Here is a 23499-nt window from a genome sequence, read left to right on the forward strand (position 1 = left end):
TTCTAGGTCTTTGAGGAATTGCCACAGTGTCTTCCACAATGTTTGAACTAATTTACATTCCCATCAACAGTATAAAAGTGTTCCTATTTCTCCATAGCCTTGCTAGCATCTGTTTCTTGACTTTTTAAGTGATCACCATTCTGACTGGCATGAGATGGTATCTCATTGTGGTTTTGATTTGTAGTTCTCTAACGATCAGTGATGTCGACATTTTTTTCATATATTTGAAACATAGTGTTTTCTGAAGACACATCTTGCTTGTCTATAAGAAGTTTGGAAATGAGAAAAAGAAACAGCATGACATTAAGAGAAAAAAAGTGGGTATAAATTAATCTAGGAGAAACTATTCATTTATATTTTCCCATGTATTAACCATATTGATGATGAAAAATGGATCGTCACTACAGAATTCCTTTTTGAAGAAAAAGGTAAGGAGGAGAACAAGACATCTAAATAGACCCAGCCAAGATACTCTTCTTCCATGGAGAGGAAACAAAATATTGAGTAAACTATCACACTTCAAAGAGATCTCTTGAGAGAAAACACTGAAAGTCAATAGGGGCAACACAGGTACCATGGATGAAGAAGGAGGACATTGGAAGGCCGGTTCAAAGTTGCAGGATGTGAGGACTGGTCCCCAGAAACCAAACCAGACCTAAGGAACGGAGCATAACTGTGTACACACTGAAACACAAAAGACATGAGAGCAACTACATAAAAGCCTACCTGCCAGCCCTTATTCTTACATACCATCTACGGGATTGAGCCTGAATTATACCACAAAACAAAAACATACTGCTTCAACATGCAATACCAGTGAAAGCTACCACGGGAACCTATCTACAACCAAGTAACTCATACAGAACCTTGGCCCTCTGAAAGCACCTGCAAATGAAGCCAATTGACTATACACAACATACATGTAAGTTAAACCTTTGAGGGAAAAAAGAATATAAAAACAAAAATGTCCCATCCAAATGACAGCAAATTCATGAAGAAAAAGAAGCACCAGCTCCATCAGATAACGAGGAATCAGTTCAAGAACTCTAGCAATTCAAAGAGACAGAGTGTTTCATCATCTCCAAAGGAACACACTCGTTTTCTAGCAATGAACACTAACCAAATGGCAATGTCTAAAATGACAGACATAGAATTCAGAAACTGGATGGCAAGGAAACTCAATGAGATCCAAAACAATGTTAAAATCCAATCCAGTGAAACAAGAATAATGATTTAAGATTTGAAAGATGACATAGCTATATTAAGAAAGAACCAAACTGAACTTTTATAAATTGAAAAATATATGACAGGAATTTCAAAATATAATTGGAAGCCTTAACAACAGACTAGACCAAGAAGAGGAAAGAATTTCATAGCTCAATGGCCAATTTTTTCAATCAACGCAGTCACACAAAAATAAAGAAAAATAATTAAAATAAAATGAACAAAGTCTCTGAGAAATATGGGATTATGCAAAGTGATCAAACATACAGCTCACTGACATTCCAGGGAGACAAGAAGATTAAGCAACTTGGAAAACATATTTGAGGATATAGTCCACGAAAATTTCCCCAATCTTACGAGAGGTCAACATACAGATACAAGAAATTCAGAGAATTCCTGCAAGATGTATACAAGATGACCATCTTCAAAACACATAGTCATCAGATTTTCCAAGGTCAGCATGAAAGAAAACATTTTAAAGGCAGCTAGAGACAAAAGTCATATCACCAACAAAGTGAATCCTATCAGACAAATGTCAGACTCCCCTGCAGAAACCTTTCAAGCCAGAAGAGATTGTGAGCCTATTTTTAGTAATCTTAAAAGAAACACCAAGCCAGAATTTCATATCCTGCCAAACTAAGCTTCATAAATGAAAGAGAAATAAATTTTTTTTCCAGAGTAACAATAGCTAAGGGAATTCACTACCACTGGACTGGTCTTATAACAGATGTTTAAGGGAGTTTTAAACACGAAAATAAAAGAATCATACTTGCCACTACAAAAAGACATGTATATAGCCCACAGACCCTATGACACAACTACATAATCAAGAGTACAGAGCAAACTGCTAATAGCACCATGATAGAACCAGAATCTCTTATATCAATATTAACCTTGAATATAAATAGTCTAAACGCTTCACTTAAAAGACAGAGTGACTGATTGGGTTTAAAACAAAACAAGAACCAACTTTCTGTTGCTTTCAACAGACCCATCTCCCATGTAATGAGACACATAGGTACAAAGTGAAGGGATGGAGAAAGATCTATCACACAAATGGAAAACAAAAAAGAGCAGGGATTGCTATTCTTGTATCAGGTAAAATAGACTTTAAACCAACAACAGTAAAAAAGGGTAAAGAAAGGCATTACATAATGATAAAGGGTTCAAGTCAACAAAAATACTAACTTTCCTAAATATACATGCACCCAACTTTAGGGCATCCAGATTCATAAAACAATTACTTCTAGATGTAAGAAAAGACTTAGACAGCTACACAATAATAGTGGGGGACTTCAATGCCCCACTGACAGCATTAGACAGATTGTGAAGGCAGAAAATTAACAAATGAATTCTGTTACTCAATTAAATGCAGCACTCAACCCATTAGATTTAATAGACATCTACATAATACTCCACTCAACAACCAGAATATATATTCTTCTCATCTGCACTCAAACATAATCTAAGATCAACCACACGCTCAGTCATAAGCAAGTCTCAATAAATTTTTAAAAAATCAAAATCATACCAAGCATCTTCTAAAACTATAGTGAAATAGAAATAGAAATCAATAGCCAGAGGAACTCTCAAAACCACACAATTACATGGAAACTAAACAACTTGCTTCTAAATGACTAATGTGTAAACAACAAAGTGAAGGCAGATATTTAAAAACTTCTTTGAAACAAATGAAAAATAGAGATACAACATACTAAAACCTCTGGGATTTGACAAAAGGAGTCTTAAGAGGAAAGTTTATAGCACTAAACATCTACATCAGGAAGATAGAAAGATCTCAAATTAACAATCTAATATGGCACATAAGGAACTAGAAAATCAAGAACAAATCAATCCAAAGGCTAGCAGAAGAAAAGAAATAACCAAAAATCAGAGCAGAATTAAAAGAAATTTAGACTCCCAAAATACCATACAAAGGATCAATGAAAGGAAATGTTGGTTCCTTGAAAGAATAAACAAGATCAATAGGCCACTAGCTAGACTAACGAAGAACAAGAGAGAGAAGATCCAAATAAGCACAACCCCAGAGGACAATGGTGACATTACAACTGATCCCACAGAAATGCAAAAGATTCTCAGAGACTATTATGAACACCTCTGTGTGTACAAACTAGAAAACCTAGAGGAAATGGATAAATTCCTGGAAACACACAACTTCCTAGATTAAATCAGAAAGAATTTGAAACCTTGACCAGACCAGTAACCAGTTCTGAAGCTGAATCAATAATAAATACCTTACCAGGCAAAAGAGTCCCAGACCAGATGGATTCACAGTCAAATTCCACCTGACCTACAAAGAAGAACAGGAACCAATCCTACTGAAGCTATTCCAAAAAACTGCAGAGGAGGGACTCCTTTGTAATTGATTCTACGAAAGCAGTATCATCCTGATACCAAAAATCAGATGCAATGAAAAAAGAAAATTACAGCATAATATTCCTAATGAACACAGACACAAAAGTCCTCAACAAATTACTAGCAAACTGAATCTAGTAGCACATTAAAAAGTTAATCCATCGTGGTCAGTAGGCTTTATTCCTGGGATGCAAGTTTGGTTCAACATACTCAAATCACTAAATGTGAACCGCCACATAAACAGAATTAAAAATAGAAACCTTATGATCATCTCAATAGATGCAGAAAAAGCCTTTGATAAAATCCAACATCCTCTCATGATAAAACCCTCAACGTACTAAGCAACAAAGGAATATTCGTGAAAATAATAAGAGCCGTCTATGACAAACCCACAGTCAACATCATACTGAACAGGCAAAACCTGCAAGCATTTCCCCTAAGGATTGGAACAGGATGAGGATTTCTAATCTCACCACTTCTATTTAACATCGTACTGGAATCCCCAGAGAGAGCAATCAGTTAATAGAATGAAATAAAAGGCATCCAAATAGGAAATGAAACAGTCAAATTCTCTGTCTTAACTGATGATATGATTCTATCTAGAACCCCTAAGCCAAAAGGCGACCAGCCCAGATAAGTGACTTCAGTAAAATTTCAGGATACAAAAGCAACATACAAACATTAGTAGCATTTCTATACACTAATAGCATTCAAGCTGAGAGATAAATCAAGAATGCAATCCCATTTACAATAGCTACAAAAATAAAATATCTAGGAATACGTCTAACCAAGAAGATGCTGAAAGAAATTAGAGAGGACACGAACAAATAAAAAATCATTTCATGCTTATGGATTGCAAGAATCAATATTATTAAAATATTCATACTGCACATAGCAATCCACAGATTCAACACCATTCCTATCAAAACACCAGCATCATTTTTCACGGAATTAGAAAACCATTCTAAAATTCATATGGAAAAAAATTCCAAATAGCCAAAGCCAAAGCAACCATAAGCAAAAAGAATAAAGCTAGAGGCATCACATTACCCAACTTCAAACTATACTACAAGGCTACAGTAGCCCAAACAGCATGATAATGGTACAAAAATAGACACATAGATCAATGGAACAGAATAAAGAACTCAGAAATAAAGCTGCACACCTACAGCTGACTAATCTTCAACAAAGTCAACAAAAATAAGCAATGTGGAAAGGACTCCGTATTCAATAAATGGTGTTGGGAGCACTAGCTAACCATATGCAGAAGAATGAAATTTTAGCCCTATCTATTACTATATACAAAATAAATAAATAAATAAAAACTCAAGATAGCTTAAAGACTTAAATGTAAAACCTCAAACTATAAAAATCCTAGAAGAAAACCTAGGAAGTACTCTTCTAGATATTGGCATAGGCAAAGAATTTATGACTAAGTCCTCTAAAGCAATTGCAACAAAATATATTTATAAGTGAGACCTAATTAAACTAAAGACCATTTGTCAAGCAAAATAAACTGCCAACAGAGTAAACAGACAACCTACAGAATGGGGGCAAGTCTTTGCAAACTACACATCTGACAAGGAACTAATAGCCAGAATTTATAAACAACTGAAAGAAATCAATAAGAAAAAAACAAGATCATTAGAAAGTAGGCCAAAGACATGAACAGACACTTCTCAAAAAGAAGACATACGAGAGACCAGGAAACATACGAAAAAATGCTCCACTAATAATCAGAGAAATGCAAATCAGAACCACAATGAAATAACATCTCACACCAATCAGAATGGCTATTATTAAAAAGTCAAAAAGTAACAGATATTGGTGAGACTGTGGAGAAAAGGGAACACACAGACACTGTTGGTAGAAATGTAAATTAGTTCAGCCCCTGTGGAAAGAAATCTGGACATTTTTCAAAGGAGTAAAAACAGGGCCGGGGCTGGGGCAGTGGCTCATATTTGTAATCTCAGCACTTTGAGAGTCTGAGGTGGATGGATCACCTGAGGTCAGGAGTCTGAGACCAGCCTGGACAACATGGTGAAAACCCATCTCCACTAAAAATACAAAAATTAGCTGGGTGTGGTGGCTCACGCCTGTAGTCCCAAGCTACTCGGGAGGCTGAGGCATGAGAGTTGCATGAACCCAGGAGGTGGAGGTTGCAGTGAGCTGAGATCATGCCACTGAACTCCAGCTTGGGCAACAGAGTGATACTCAGTCTCAAACAGCAACAACAACAACAACAGAACTACCATTTGACCCAGCAATCTCATTACTCGGTATATACCAAAAGGAAAATAAATCATTCTACCAAAAAGACACCCATACTTGTATGTTTATCACTGCACTACTCACAGTGGCAAAGACATGGAATCAACTTAGGTTGATTCAATGGTGAATTGGATAAAGGAAATGTGATACATGTACACCATGGAATACTATGTAACCATAAAAAGGAACAAATTATGTCATTTACAGCGACATAAATGCATCTAGAGGCCATAATCCTAAGTGAATTAACACAGAAACAGAAAACCATATATTAGATGTTCTTACTTGTAAGTGGGAGCTAAACCTTTGGTACACGTGAACATAAAGGTGGGAACAATAGAGTCTCCAAAATGGAGAGAAGGAATGTGAGCAAGGGCTGAAACACTTCCTATTGGGTGCTATGTTCACTATCTGGGTGACAGAATTAACAGAAGTCCAAACCTCAGTATCACACAAAATACTCTTACAATAAACCTGCAAAAGTACCCCCTGAATCTATTATAAAAAATAAAATTTAACAAAAATAAATTCTTTTTGAAAGTGATTTCAGAGCGAATACACATTGAACTTAAATTTAGAAATTTTTTGAAATGAAGATTATATATGGAATGTTCCATTTCCCAGTTTCTCCTCCTCCTTTACTATTAAAAGTCAATTTAAGGGTATTTCTACCCTTTTGAAAACAATTTGAGTTGAGAGAAATTGCACCATATGCTCTGCTTATCCATACAGTGTAAAGCAAAGTGCTGAGCAATTATATGGTGGATTTGATCAGTTTTGACAGCCAGTCTTGAAACTCAAGCCAGAATCCCCTGCTCTTTCTTCCACAGCAGGTTTGGGGACTGAATTTTATGACTAATCAAAGCGAATTTCTGCTTTACTTTGGCAATGGCTCACAAATTCTGCACGTGCAAATGACTTTGCTGATCAGCTTTAACAATCTGTGTCATCATTTTACAACTTCTATACCAGAATATACAATCAAAAGAATAATGAATAGAAATATTTAAGTTCCACTTGAAATCCTTTGAATTGTCTTTTACCAAAGTCATCCTGGAATGTTAACTTTCCACAATTCCTCCACCTTGTACTCACCATGTAGAATATTTGATTAGGGAATCCTAGTAAAATGTATAATCTGATCAATACAAATTAGTTCAAGAACTCTCTTCATTCTTTGCTTGAAACATGTCAAGGAGTCATGTGGACTAACTGGATCATTTCCATAATTATACAAGAAATATATGCCATTCACATTGACAGTATACCCATATAGTAATCTATTAGTGAAACTGAGGTGCTCTAAATAAGGCCATTAACATTAAATAGCCACCGCTTCTATAATAATGAAACCTGAGATACTATCTACAGAGCCTACAAAGGGATGTGCCACTAAATTTGGACACTCATGAGGGAAAAGCAATCTTTTAAAAAGTTCATAATATGTAATGATCGTTTAAACTTAGTGATAAATACACATACAAGACAGGGATGTGATCTCACATCTGAGATGACAGTAAATTAACTTTAGGGCAATTTAGATTTCATAGCACATTATGGAGTAGTGTTAGCAGACCATAGACGCACACCCCATGAGGAGCCTTAAAAGACATCTGTAAGGAAGGAAAAATACTGTTTATATTTAAAATATTATATAATGATGAAATGTCGACCACTCTTAGATGAATGTTTCAAATATTGGCAAAAAAAGAAAAACTTTACATATACTTTTCCTTTTTTCACTCAATATTAATGATAGGCAAAAAGTTCTAGCTCATACGTACTCATGGAACAACTAAATAGAGAAATGGACACAATAATGAGCTAGAGGTAAAGAGAGAAGAGTGAGGTCTTGAACTTATTACATAATGGAGAATGAGAGATAATATTAAACGGTAGCTTTATCAATAATGCATTCTTCTGATTTTGAAGCAAAATTGAATTCAAATATGCTCACGTTAAATCTTATAGGATGTCACAAATAATTTCTTCGTTTCTGTTTTTATTATAATTTCTACGATGTCCATTGCCAGAGAACAACAGGAATCATGTCAAGACCATCAACAATGAGAACATGTGTTTCACTGCCTCAGGGCCTATAGGCCACTGTTTAGCCATATTTGGATCTTTACTGTGACTCTTATAATCCAAGTTATCCAGGTAAAATAAAAAATCACACAATATGTATTTTAATACAGCACTCAGGGAATCCGCAGAACAGCTGAGCTTCTTAAAAACCTAGTATTGTAGATAATGTAATAACCACTGTTTTAAGAAGTTACAGTTTAAAGAGAAAGAGGGGAAACAAAAGACAAAAGGAATCTATGTGGGAGAAAACAATTTAGAAACTGTCTATCTTATAGGTTGACAAATATTGCAGAAGACAAACATATCTCTGTGTAAAACACTTTGAAAATGCTTTCTTTTGCTCATGGAGTATATGATTCCCCTACCCCTCCACACTAAATAAATTACTTTGTTACTTGTTTGTTTGTGCTGATATTTACACTGAGCAGATGCCATATGTTTTCATCCTTTTATTTATTCTTTAGTCCTCAATAAATATTTGTGAGATAAATGAAATAAATAACATCTTTCAGTCTCTTAGCAGAAAAAATTCTGTTAAAATGGTACTAATTGTATGACTGTTTGACAGTCTAATGATTTTTTTCTGTGAGATTTCCAACATGACTTTTAAATTATTAATATGCTTGCTCTATGACTGATCAAATTTTGCAAAGTAAGTCAAGCAAATGACAGGGTTATCATCCCCACGGATATGCTGAGAGCCATGGTCATAATCTCCTTCCTTACTTAGCTTGTACTCTAGAGAGTCAGTCAGTTGGAAATACATCCTCATTTAATCAGGGATTATTTCAAACCTCATGTAAACAAATTTTGTATGGAAATAAAAGTAAAACTATTCCTTTCTTGTTTTTTTTTTTTTCTTTTCTTTTTCACTGTTGAAATAGTTTTAGGGTCTGGATGAGAATAAAGAGAGTAAGTAGGCCGGGCGCGGTGGCTCACGCCTGTAATCCCAGCACGTTGGGAGGCCGAGGCGGGCAGATCACGAAGTCAGGAGATCGAGACCATCCTGGCTAACATGGTGAAACCCCGTCCCTACTAAAAATACAAAAAATTAGCCGGGCATGGTGGCGGGTGCCTGTAGTCCCAGCTACTTGGAGGCTGAGGCAGGAGAATGACGTGAACCCGGGAGGCGGAGCTTGCAGTGAGCCGAGATCTTGCCACTGCACTCCAGCCTGGGTGACAGAGCGAGACTCCATCTCAAAAAAAAAAAAAAAAAAAACCGTAAGTAAAGCATTGAGTAAATGTAGGAAACAAAGATCACAGAAGGCATGAAGGAATAAGGAGGTATTGAGGGGAGAAACCAAAGGGAAAAAGCAAAGAGGGAAAGGAAAGAGATAGCAAATGATTTTACACAGTTCCACATGTATATTTTTGCCTAATAAGCAATTTATTTGTTATATAATATTCTCTCTGTAATACCCTAAGTATTATTATGCATCAACTTTTAAAATGAGATTTCATTAATTTATAAAATTACTAACCTTCTTTAGTACAATTGATCTGGGCTTCATCACTGAAGTCCCCACAGTCATTGTCACCATCACAGGCCCAGTGGCCTGGGATGCATCTGCCACTGGAACATCTGAACTGATTATCAAAGCAAGAGTGAACACAGCCCACCTCATCACTCCCGTCCCCACAGTCGTCATCTGGAAAGAAACATCAACATGAGGCAGTGAAATCTGAACCATGAAGAAAATTTTTCTTATGAAATATCTAACTGGTTTTTGTTGTTGTTGTTGTTGTTGTTTTTTGAGACAGAGTCTTGCTCTGTCACCCAAACTGTAGTGCAGTGGCGCGATCTCGGCTCACTGCAACTTTCACCTCCTGGGGCTCAAATGATTCTCCCGCCACAGCCTCCCAAGTTAAGTGGGACCACAGACATACGTCACCACACCCAGCTAATTTGTTTTGTATTTCTTTAGTAAAGACGGGGTTTCACCATGTGTTGGCCAGGCTGGTATCAAACTCTTGGCCTCAAGCAATCCACCCTCCTCGGCCTCCCAAAATACTGAGATTATAGACGTGAGCCACTGTGCCCGGCACTTTTATTCATTTCCTATATAAAGTTTTGTTGTTTTTTTTTTTTAAATGAATGATAATTGAATCAGTGGAACAACATTTCTTATAAACAGTGGAAGAATTATTTTCATCTTCATGTTGCTTCTCCTTTGATTTAATAACAACTGCTAAACTGAGAGAAAAAAATCCTTGACTTTGGATTTTGAAGCTTAATTTCTATTCCACACGGAAATAACTAACCACTGACTGAATTCATCTACGCACCACGAAACAAGGAGGCAATGGTGACTGTAGGAATTTCATGAAATGATACAACCAATAACATAATTATTGTGGAAGATTATTACTTAAACCTACAGTTCTCATGCCCCATAGTTGATAATTCTGTCTTCAATATCCTCCCTTTTTCCCCATTCTCCAACATGAAAACCCACTCTTTATCCCTCCCTCCTCATTGGCTCCTCTGTATATATTTGTACTTGGAAACTGTTATACAGTATCATTAGAAATGATTTATATTCCTTATTAACAACCATTTCGGGAGGGAGGGGAGAGAGCTGTGAAGTAAAATTAGATCAAATTAAAATAAATGGCTGGGAATGCCTTGATTCCTATATAATTAATTTACCTGTATTTGGCATAATTTAGCATAGTAATACAATTGAATATGAGAAAAAAATACCATTTGAACATAAGAGGAAACTGACAGAGTTGAGACTATCTGGGTAATTTCATAGCAATGTATAAAGCTTCTCCTCCTGAGGTTACATTCATGTTTTAGGGAACCCGAGATGTCCAGGTTATTTTCTCAATTGTCCACTTTACTACATGTTCGTAGAATTAGACTATGTCCAACATAACATTTGAAAACAAATCTCTATCACAGACCCATGGGGCAAATATTGAGTTCCATTATCTTTAATGCTAATTCCCACTGATGTGCTAGCTGCCAGCTCACCACTTGTCTTAGCCGTTTTTCTTGGCTCTGCAAGATTCCCCTACAAAGTACCTCTGAAGAAAGCCAGGCAGTCCAGACCGCCAAGCCCCCGATCAAATCAGTGCTGAACAGTGAGCATTTGGTACTTGCCAGAGTCGCAGTGCCATTTGCTGCTAATGCATCTTCCACTTTTGCATACAAATTGTGTTAGTGGCTCACAAGTTGGGAATTCTGTGAAAGACATAAAAATGTCCAAAAGGTAACATGTTATTGACTGTGCATGACTTAATTTGTATCATTTGATAATGTGATCAGAACTCCTTCCCTGTTCTCTACAAAGGCACAGAGGAAATGGCAGATAAACAAATACAGTGACTATAACTTCTTGAGGACATAGGACATGCATACTTTTAATATACTTTAAATGAGTGCTTTCCAGTGACTGAAAGCCTAGGAGAATTATTTTGTGAAGGATCATTTGGATTCATTATACTGCTAGAAAAATGAATAGATGTCAACTCCATGCACCAAGGGACTCAACATTCACTCAGTGGATAACAGCTATTGGAGCTGTGCACTCTGGAGCTGCAAAGTAATGTGTTTATGCTTTAATAGTGGAAGGCCTTTTCTGAATACAGAGAGCCAAAGATGGAAAGTCAGATCTCACTCTGCCTCTGAAAGATGTTAACATTATATGGTGAAAGTTAAAAAAAAATAAACACAATAAAATCATTTAGGTAAGCCAGTATCACCTAGTTACAAAGAAAAGTATGAAATCTTAGTCTGTGAAAACAAAACAAAACAAAACAAAAAAACCACAAAAAACTGAAAAAAAATAGCAAAGAATTAGATTTCAAGATGAATTTTACATAATTAAATCAAGAGACCTCCTTACTAACCTTTAGATAATTATAACAGGAAGGCATAGAATTAGCATAGAAAAAGAGTTTGAAAAAGAGATAATTAGCCAATTTGAATATCAATAAATCTAAAAGACAACACTGTCATAATAAAATCTGATAATCAAGGTGAATAGCCAAAAAAGAGGGGTAACAGTAGTCAGAGAAAAATATAATTGCTGAACGCTTTATCCAAGGAATTTAGAATTGCTTACTAATATGTCCCAGGAGAAAGTTTTATTTTCTCTAATTCATACATGGTGAAAGTTATTCACCTAGAGCTTATATAAGTTGCTCAATATCAGACCTTTCAGCTCAGGAGAATATGAATAACATTACAAATCTTCACACACAAGAGCTCATTTAAAGGATATTTAAAGAAGAAAAATAAGAAATAAGAAACTCTATCAGTTTAATTACATAAAGATAGAAAAAATCGATATACTGAAATAGACCTATGGTCCATATTCTTTTTTTTTTTTTTTTTTTTGATACAGAGTCCCACTTTGTGGCTCAGGGTGGAGTGCAGTGGCAAGATCTCGACTCACTGCAACCTCTGCCTTCTGGGTTCAAGTGATTCTCCTGCCTCAGCTTCCCAAGTAGCTGGGACTACAGGTGCTCATCACCATGCAGGCTAATTTTTCGTATTTTTAGTAGAGACGGTGTTTCACCATGTTAGCCAGGATGGTCTCGTTCTCCTGACCTCGTGATCCACATGCCTGGGTCTCTCAAAGTGCTGGGATTACAGGCGTGAGCCGCTGAGCCTATTCCATGTTCTTTAATTGTTCTTGTGGCAGCAGAAGCCAATGACATCTTGTGACTGATATTTGTTTCTCCATTTAAGACAACTGACACAATCACAGAATATATTTGAGGGAAGGCAATGCAGAGAATATTTGTAAAATATTTGTACATATTTTCAATTGTATTCCCTGCATTGTCTCCGGGCTACCAAGAACAACTGATGGCTGAACAGGCTTGACTTTGGCTACTCAAACTTCTTCAGCCAAATCTATTCACATGTTACTCATCAATCAATCAATCGTTTCAATTTTGTAGTTTTGAGCACTATTTTATTTTGGAGAAAAATATATGAATAACAAAAATATATTTCTCTGCTTAAAAAATGGACTACTTATATCCAATCATTTTAGCTATAAGGCAACTGAAATTGAGAGAAATTAGACTTGCCTAATATACATGTACCTCCCTAAGGAAAAACAGGTCTTAGAATTCAGTTCATGAAGCTCCCCATCCAGCACTCTTTCTACCACACTCTATTACCAATTTCCTATCTCACTTTCCCTTATCATCCATGAATGTACCTAAACCATTACTTTAATCTCCTCATATTGTTAGCATATATTAAGCATAAGGTTTAAACATTTCTCATACATTGTTTCATTTTGCAAAGGAGTACTTTCTTGTGTTTATCAGAAATGTGTCTCTAAATACTTCCACTATTTTAGGATTCACTTAACAAGATTTTATCCACGTCAGCCACTCCTTCATAAGTTTCTTCTATTTGTTGCCTAATAAGATAGTGAGAACTTACATTTATATTTCAAGAATCAGCACGAATGTTGTCCAAAATATGCTTTTGTTCTTAGATAGATAATGACTGTTTAGTGGATGTACTGCAGTGTAGAAGATGTACTGTAGACAAGAGTCAGGGCATTTAAATGAACAATGTTGGAAATTCCCATCACAGTTTTTTAAAAATCTTATTTCTAAATTATATAACACTATCAACTTTTTATTTATTTTTATAGCGCAGATTGTACCAACATTCACCTAAATCATTTCTGTGACAAGGTCTATTCCTGATAATTTCCTCCTAAGAGTTGAGGACTTCACATAATACTCCAGGTACTTAGTTCTGTACAAAATTGGATTACGAAGTATTTTCTTAGTACATTAACCAATGAAGTACATTGGTGATAGTATCTTTAGGAATTGAGAATTTCGGGTGAAATTACTGTAACTCCTCTAGAATGGTTTGTATTTTTACCTTAAAAGCTATGATATTTTTAAGTTAAAAGTTTATATTAGTACGGTTCTTGGCAAATCACAGGTAGTTGGAATTAATAGTAAAAGAGGAGCAAATTAATTTTGCCTGGCAGTGTAAAGACTTATCTTGTGTGTTATCCTAAAAGTAATGCCTGAAATTAGAATTAGAGAGTAGAATATTCAACTCCATTCTTAAAGTGGTAAAACAACAAATCCACTTTGGTCATGCAAGGACTCTCTCTAATATGTAGCAGAGCTGGGAAGAGAGAGTCAGCCAAGGACACTGGCAGAGACAGCCAATGAATGGTCTTCAGATGGCAACCATCTTTTATATTGGTAACTTGTCCAGTGATGAAATAAATTGATATTATTTCACAAATAACACAAAGAGAAAGTGGTGGCTTCATACCAGATCTGATGGATTTGGCTTTCTTGATTACCTGTTTCTTTACTTTTAAAAAAGCAATCTACTTGTGCAAGTTTACATCTAAGTACATTCATCTAAGGTATTGACATTTGAATGAAAAGTATCGTAAAACTTAACACATTTGTATTAAGTGTTATGATTACCAAAGTCACATGTTAAGACATGAATTTTAAGATAAATTTAACTTTTTAAAAACCAGACAATGTCATGAGAGCCTAAATGTGATGCAAAAAAAAAAAAAAAGAAGAAGTAGAAAGGAGGCAAAGACATATCAAAAGCTCTCCTGCAGAAACCCAACAAATATTCTGTCATATAAGAGGAAGTACTAGAAAGAAAAGTGAAAATGCCTAAAGGCATAATTTAATCAATACTTCTAAGGAAGTTTCTTTTATTACCTAACGAGATAGTGAGAACTTATGTTTATGTTTCAAGAATCAACACGAAAGTTGTCCAAGATACGCTTTTGTCCTTAGATAGATAATAACTGTTTAGTGGATGTACTGCACTGTAGAAGATGTACTGTAGACAAGAATCAGGGCATTTAAACAGAGAATCAACTCAAGTTTTGGTTCAAATGAGTAAACAATAAAATGGAGACTCAGATATGATGAGATCTAATCTTCAAAAATAATGTTACATCTTTTTTGGCTCTATAATAAGTTAATTTAAATTTTATCTCTCTTCTATAAACTTAGGAGCATACTAATCAATATTCTAAGTTTTCCTAAGAAAAAGTAAATCATCCTAAGCATCTGAAAACTTTTGAAACTGATGATACTTCATTGGTTGGGAAATTTTCCATGTAAATTTTAAAATTATTTCCAACTGTTAGATTTTAACACTAAAAAACAGTCAAAAAATAAAGTGGAAATTAGCTTTGAATATATAAAAAAATTATCAAACTAAATTTAAAAATCTAATATTCAGTACACTCAACCTCTAAGAAAATGAGACATTAACCTTCTGCCCACACTGAATAAAACATAAACACATATAATGTAAATGTGTGCTAAAACAATTATATATCATATGTGATTAATTTTTTAACGATAGTTATATCATGTCTTTTGTTGTTAACCTTATAGTTCAACTTAGTTTATGGAGAAAAATTACTGCAGAGAAAAACATTGGGAACTAGAATAAGGCTGAAGGGAAATCACTGAAGAGAGTAAAGTTATTATATGAAGAGAGACATGTACAGGAGGAAAGTTATTAATGTTTCATTTCTGTTTCATTCTCAAAGTACTATGAGTAAATCACTCAGCTTCTCTGGTTTCAGACTTTTGGTTTATAATCTTATCTCTTGGGTCCTATAAGTCCTAGAGATCAAGAAGTCAGAAGAGATATCATCTAGAAATGCATAAAACCCTGAAAGCATTTAATGTAGCAAAAAGTAGGATTCACCACTCGAATAACTCCTGGGGTTATCACAGCATTATAATAAATTACCATAATTGATTATTGTGTTTTAAAAACCTCTTAAAATAAATTTAACATTTTTCCTGTTCTTTCATATTAGCGTTAATTTAATAGTTGAAAATAGCATCTGAATATATGGGTTTATTTCTGGATACCTGCTCTGTTAAAACGTCATTATGAATTCTTATATTTGACAAAGATTTAAATATTACACACAATTTTTTATTTCTTGACTTTGCATAAAAATTCTTTGACTTTGGATTAAAAATTGCAGGACACTTGCAAGAATTACCTGATTAACTCTGAAAAAAAGAAAAATTATGAAGAAAAATGGCTTACATGTCATCAAGTTACAATTATAGAGAGGAAAAGAAAACTATATTTTATCTTGGTAGTTACTTAAACCTCATAGAATATTTAATATGGATTAATGGACTGTTAAAAATCTTCTATTATTACAGGTAGTATGCTCAATTTACCTATTATATGTTTCACTTAAAATTTATTGTCAGGTTATAAGTAAGCTATTATGTAAATGGCTACAATTGTCTTTCTCTCAAGGGTAATCATGACTGGTATGGTACTTATATTTATCCAGGATACAAAGCTTAGAGGAATGTCTCCCAGGAAGGTAGATTTCAAATCTAATTCAGGCTTCTTTCCTGTCTCTGACCTAGGAATTTTCCTTATTCGTCCTCCTTGCCCCCCAGAATAATATTTTTAAGTAATTTGTTAATAAAGTCTCAAAACCTATGCCATAGGTTTGTTTGAGATCACGTAACACATGTGCTATATAAATTTATCCTTCAAAATTATGTATGTGGAAATTGCATAGAAGATTCAAGTTAAAATTAATGACAAGATAAGAATATTGTACGAGTCCAGGGTTAGGAAAGTATTATCTTCACCTGAAAAAGACAATAATAATCACATTACCTATTATTTATTGAATATATGATACTAGGCTAGCTGCAGATATATTACCAGTACACCAATACTCTTGAGAATATCCCTGCAATTGTTAACACTAACATCAATTTGCAGAAGAAAACAGTATATCCTGCCTAAGGACACATCACATAAATAGCAAGTGGCAGTAAAGTTTGAATACAACACTCTGATCAATGCTAAAATACATTATTTTTTTCACTATACCATGCTGATTTTACTAATACTTTTAAAAGAGTATTTATAGCTTAGAAAGATTTGGGAAGGAATTAAAAATTTAATTCTTCATTCTGTAGTTTACATCTAACATTTAAACTCCAATTCTAATTTTTACCTACCCTATGGTACACAATTAAATATTGTTATGAAAAGTGGTGCTTTTAAAGATTACACATTCACTAGATTCACTGAGAAAATACATTACATTTCTGGATATTGACACTAGTTGTGGCTCCCAAGAATTGGTACTTATATAGGACAGACTTCAAATGATCCAATAGAGTAAATGCATTTTGGAGAAAACCACATGAGAGTAGTGTACTACAAATTGTCATTTTTTTGCCACTCTTTCCTTGCTGTCACATAACAATCTCATTTTATAAACCAAGTATAATGCCACATACAAAAAAACAAAAACAGGCTTTGCAGGCAGGTAAATGTGGGTTCAAATCCTGACCGTATCGCCAATTAATGTGTGATATTGGGTAGTTACCTAACATCTCTGAACAGAGGTCTGTGATTTGCAAAATGGAAGAAAATATCGCTCAAATATTTTATTGGTTCAAGATATTTAACTGAGAATTTTATATCAGATAGAGTTCTAGGCCTTAGTAATATATCACCCAGAGTGAATGAATGAGTGAGTGAATGAAAGAGTGCTAGGCACTAGGAATACAACATTGAATATTCTAATTTTTCAGCGTGTTTACAATCTACTAGGGAAGACATGTGGAATACAATTAAGTGATTTTAATAAATATCTGATAGATGTTATTTTATAGGCAATGTAATGTGTTATTACAGTACACAGCAGAAGTAGCCAAACTAATCTTGGCTATTTATGTATTGCTTCCCAGAGAAAGGGATATAAAAGCTGATATGAATAATATGTTTGAGTTAAGGCACATGAACAAGGGATATAAAAGCTGATATGAATAATATGTTTGAGTTAAGGCACATGAACAAGAGGCGAAGGAGTGCTTCTACAATGTTCCAAAGAAAGAGACAGATTGGTGAAGGCCCAGAAGTGAGGGTATATAAAATGTTTGAGAAAATGAAAGAATTTTAGAATGGTTGCAATAAGGTATAAGATAGAAGTAGTGAAATAGGCTTGCAAGACAGAGTTGGAAATGATCACTATTTAAATGACAAAGCATTAGAAAGTCAAAGAGAACACCTAGGAAGTATATGTACAATGAGACTAGAAGAAGTGTGAGGAAAAAATATTGAATAGTTCTGACAATATGGCAGACAACCAGGAATGTTAGGTAAAATAACAACCAAATATTTCAATATATAGGTAAATGCATACAAAGAATATAAATTTTCAGAGTCCAGAAATAAAAGGGGTCCTAAAAACTAGAATTGTGAGTGAATGATATATAAAAACGTTGCCTGTGCACGCATGTGTAGTTTTGCCTCCAAAGGCAGTAAAAGAAAGCTGGTTCTGTAATCTATCTAGATGCCTGGGTTTTAATGTCAGCCTGGGACAGGAGATAATTCTCTAGTTCTACAGAAGATGCCAACATAAGCTAGGCACCTTCAAAGTCTAAACTCTAAGTACAAGGGTGAGATAGATAATATCTCCTCCTAGTAGAAAGAGATATCTCAGCCTAGACTGTGAGTGGGGGAAAAAAGACCCTTGAAAATGTATAATAACAAGGCTTAATCAATCACAAGCTCTACTTTCTGTAATTCAGAAATCTTAAGTTGAAAAATTCAAACAAAAATTAATCCAGGCCATGTAATAATATTTCAGAACAGTGACAGGGTGCTCAGGGAAGACATCACCCAAGAAAGTGTTCCTAAAATTTCCACATGGGACAAAAGTCAAACTTACCAATAATAATAATAATAATTATAAAATAATTAAAATCTGGTGGTAAAATTCAGCAGACCTAACAAACAACGGGATTAGATCCAGAATATCTTTAGATATTTTTAAAAAATCGATCTGTAGAGGCTATAGATTGAAATCTGATAGGCACTATAAAATAGGTAAGTCAAAATGTATTTAAAAGGTAAGGACAAAAATAAAAGCCACATAAAAAGACACACAGAAAAAACAGGCAGATTTGGAAAGCAACCAAATAGGACATTCAGAAATGAAAACCGCACTCTTGGAATTACAAACCGCATGAACAAGTTAAATTACAAATTAGTACACTTGAAGAGAGAATTACTAAACTGGAAGATCTGAAGAAATCACCATAGTTGCAGCTCAGAGTTTAAGAATAATTAAAAGAGAAATCATGAAGGATAGAATCTAACAAACTAATAGTTGTTAAAACAGGAAGGAGAGAAAATGAGGATAGCAAGCAATATTTAAGAAGAAAATTTCTTAAAATGTTCCAGAATTTAAGGAGACATGACTTTAGATTCAGGAAGCAAAATCTATTTTGAAATAAGTAAAAATAAATTCACATAGAGAAACACTGTAGTGAAATATCAGAATCCAAGAACACACGTATAAAACCTGAATTAACCTGCGACAATTTTAAATGTTAAACCTGGAGTGAAAAATTTACCCACCACCCCCACTGAAAAAATAAAAAGAAGTGAGAACATTTTAGAAAATAATTTACCCACACTCTCAAAGAAAACAGTGAACGTATATATGAGGGTTAGGTAGAGACAGAGGAACCAGAAAAATGTAAGCGGGAAATCAAGAAATATCAGTCACTGAAGGCAAGAGAAGTGTTTGAAGGAGAAGGACAGCAGTGTTCAGCGCTGCTCAGATAAGTTAGATACAAACTTGAAGTGTGCTGCTCAGATTTTTTTTTTTTTTTTTTTTGTAAGTCTGTTGAGCTTGTCAAAGACAGTTTTGGTGGAACAGTTTAAGGGGAAAATAAATTTCCAGTCTTAGTAGACTGAGTGGAAGATGGATATATAAAGTTTCATGCAACTTTTCCAGGAAATCTGAATGTGAAGAATATAAGAATTAATGTGATCCTTAATGAGAGATACAGGATTAAAAGAGAGTTATATTGGTGGTAATCTTTTTTTAAGAGGGAAACTGTCGAACATACATACATAAATATTGATAGGAAGAAACTAGTTGACTGAAAAACTGAATAGGAGATACAAGTTGCATGTTCTGTTTTTTTTATACATTTTAGCACAACAGAAAAATCTTCCAAGTCAAAGAATAAACTCATATCTAACAATGATAATTCTCCCTGGCAATTAAAATAATTACCACTAAAATGAATGTAGGTTTAATTTAATCCTAAAGTTAATAATTTAACAATGAATTTAGATTTTTTATCCCAAGAAATAATTAAGAAAATAATAAATTTGATAACTCAGAAATGCCGAATAACATGTGACAGATAAAATCAACAATGATTAATTTATCTATAATTTATATTAAAACTCAAAATATATGTTAAGTATCTCAAGTAAATTAATTTGGTTATATATTTTAAGACTTTACTTCAGGAAATTTCAGTCCTTTTTTTTAGTGTGTCTACAACACTACAACTTTCAAGAGAAAAGGAGTATGACAGATTATATTCATAGTGACAACCTTTTAAAACTACAGAAATTTTTAAAATGCATCATTATGTTATGTGGCATTTCATTGTTTTTCTCTCATTCAAATTCATACACTGCAATTATTCACTATAGCAGTATATAAGCACAAGGAATAGACACTTCAGGGCCCTGGAGTAGTAGTGAGGTTGCCTGGGGTACTTTTCTTTCAGTTTCATTTTTGCTACTTTTAAAAGTAGCATATTATTAAAATGAGTAATTTTTTATCAATTTGCTTATACACATTGACTTTCCACTGAAAATAATACACCTTGAGATTCCTTGTTCCTAGCTCTGTGGTTGATGTCCATTTATAATTCTGATATCTTGACTATGCTCAGGCTACCCAGGCAATTGCCTTTTATTTTTCATAAAAGGAAAGCAAAGCACTCAGGGAAAGAGAAGCAAATGACACTTCAAATGGATCAGACGTAACTTTGATAATACCCAAAATAGACAGCTTTGGTTATTACATCAATACTGGATCAAGATATGATTATAAATGGTTTCTAAGAATTCACTCTTACTTATTCTAGTTAAAGATCTTTCTCCCAACATGTAAAAAACAACATAAAATTTCCCAAGAAATCAAATTATCAGTGAGCTTCACACTGCCAGATCCTGATTGCAAATGAGAAATCACAGTGTCATTAAGTGTGAAGCGTTAGATGTCACTAAAACTAGCACATTTTAAAAATGTTTCCTGACACAGAAAACATAAAAATCACTAAATAGAAAGAACATTAAAAAAAGAAGCATGCACTCAATGAAAGGGGACCTACGAGAATTATCGGGGTTAAATGCAGGGGTAAGGCAGCATTACTAAACCTAGTCACGCCTGATGGCTCACACATGTTTACCAGTGTACATTTATAGTTAAAAGTACTTTGTCCTTATTTGTGAGCACTCACCTCTAAAAGTAAGATGTCCAAATATTTTATTGAACTCCAATGTATGATTATTTACATATGAAACTATGCGCATCTGATGCTATGGTCAATATTCAAAGATCTATTTAAAACATTTAGCAAGATTCAGAATTGAAAATCATTGTAAATTATTTAATGTAAAATTACATGACACATAAACCAATATTTTAAATGATCTTACAGAATAAGATAAGCCTGATATTAACCTATTAATGGAATTAAAGAACAAAGGAGAGGGTAGTACTACTAACTAATAAAGAAGTTGTAGTTAATACAATTAACTACTCAAACACTGTATTTGGTGGTTTTGTGTTCTCTATTTAATCCTCATGCCAACAATATGAGATAGATTTTATATTTGCCAATTTACATATAAACAAGAAAATACATTTCAGGAAAACTGCCTTACATTTTTACATTATCCTTCAGCAGGCAAAATATCAATAAGGATACATAGGATAGTAACAACAAAATTAATAGGCTTGATCAATATCCCCATCACTCCATCAATCTATTTGTCAAAAGAAATTTACCGCTATCAAATTTAAAAATATATACATTTTTCCTGTTTCACAAAGGAATTCCATAAAAGCAATCATTTCCTAGGCCACAAAGCAGTTGCAATAGCTTCCAAGGAAAGAATATTACACAGACTTTTTCTCCTACCACAATTAAATAAAATCAAAGTCACCGTTTATTTGAACATAAGGAAAACACAAATGATTGACATATATTCTTCCACACACAAATATTTAAAAATAACTAGTTACTAAAACACAGGCAATATTTTCATAAATAACTTTTGTTATATATCACTTCCTAATGTCTTTATTGGAAATTAGAAATTTTACTATTTTTTGGTACTCCACACAATTTTTTTCCATTTTCTCAATATAGTGTCACAGCTTTTAATTATACCATGAGGTAAGAATGCTGACATTATTGTTATCACAATATAATATTATTTTCTATAAAGCTCTGTAGTACATTACTTGCACTTTTAATTTAAAACTTTTAAAACTTTAAAACTTATAACTTAAATTATGTTCTAGTCAAGAGGAAGTCAAGAGAGGAGTATAATTTTAAGAAATCAAGAAATAGCACTTAAACATACTACTTTATATAAAAGTAGAGGTAATAACCAGGAAACTTGGCTAAGAGTTAAAAATACTTGCCACTGGTAATAGTACTTAAGGTGTAGAATGACTACTATCTACTATTATACTATTGTACTATCTACTTTTTTTTTATTGTAAACACCTATGTATTTGAGATCATCCTGGATGAAAGGTGGGCTTTAAAAAACTGGTGTCTTTCTAAGAGAAAGGAGAGGATGCTGTGACAGAGACATGGGGAAGAAGGTCACAAAGATGGAGGCAGAGGTTGAAGTTATGTTGCCCCAAGCCAAGAAACGCCGATAGCCACCAGAAACTGAAAAAAGCAAGCAAGGACTTTTTCCCAGAGCCTTTGGAGGAAGCCCTGTTGACACCTTGATTTTGGACTTTTGGCCTCCAGAACTGTGCAAGAGTAAATTTCTGTTGTTGTTTTAAGCCATCACATTTGCAATAATTTCTTGTGGTAGCCCTAAAAAATTCTAATTGGTAGAAAATGTTAAAACCAGTTTACATTCTCTGGTCTTCTTTTAAGAATCAAGGCCAGGTGTGGTGTCTCACGCCTGTAATCCCAGCACTTTGGGAGATGGGCAGATCACGACGAGGTCAGGAGATCGAGACCATCCTGGCTAACACAGTGAAACCCCTTCTCTACTAAAAATACAAAAAAATTAGCCAGGCATGGTGGCGGGTGCCTGAAGTCCCAGCTACTCAGGAGGCTGAGGCAGGAGAATGGCGTGAACCCAAGAGGCAGAGTTTGCAGTGAGCCGAGATGGCGCCACTGCGCTCCGGCCTGGGCGACAGAGAGAGACTCTGTCTCAAAAAAAAAAAAAAAAAAAAAAAAAAAATGTATATATAAGAATCACATGAGATTATTTTTCCGAAAATACAGATTCCTGGACTCCATCCAAGACCTACTGAATGAAAATCTTTGAGGGAGGCAGGTAGGAGCCTTGGAATCTTTATCAGCAACAAGCACTGCAAGCGACTCATATCCTCAAGCAAGAAATTGGGGAAATGCTGAGTTAGAACAAGAAACTAAAAGCCGTTTTTAATAATTTCTGCCTATGGCTTTGAAAATATC

General features: G+C 34.3%; 1 protein-coding gene across 1 annotated transcript in view; it reads right to left on the bottom strand.

Annotated features, from left to right (window-relative positions):
* LRP1B (LDL receptor related protein 1B) overlaps window positions 1-23499 on the bottom strand; it is a 1899171-nt gene that overhangs the window by 714154 nt on the left and 1161518 nt on the right. Inside the window, exons 19-20 of the mRNA XM_024243817.3 lie at window positions 11069-11149; window positions 9441-9608 (exon numbers count right to left, since the gene is read on the bottom strand). Coding sequence (XP_024099585.3) covers window positions 9441-9608; window positions 11069-11149 — 249 coding nt within the window. The remainder of the gene's footprint in view (window positions 1-9440; window positions 9609-11068; window positions 11150-23499) is intronic.

Source organism: Pongo abelii, chromosome 11, assembly GCF_028885655.2.
Source record: "Pongo abelii isolate AG06213 chromosome 11, NHGRI_mPonAbe1-v2.0_pri, whole genome shotgun sequence".
Lineage (NCBI taxonomy): Eukaryota > Metazoa > Chordata > Mammalia > Primates > Hominidae > Pongo > Pongo abelii.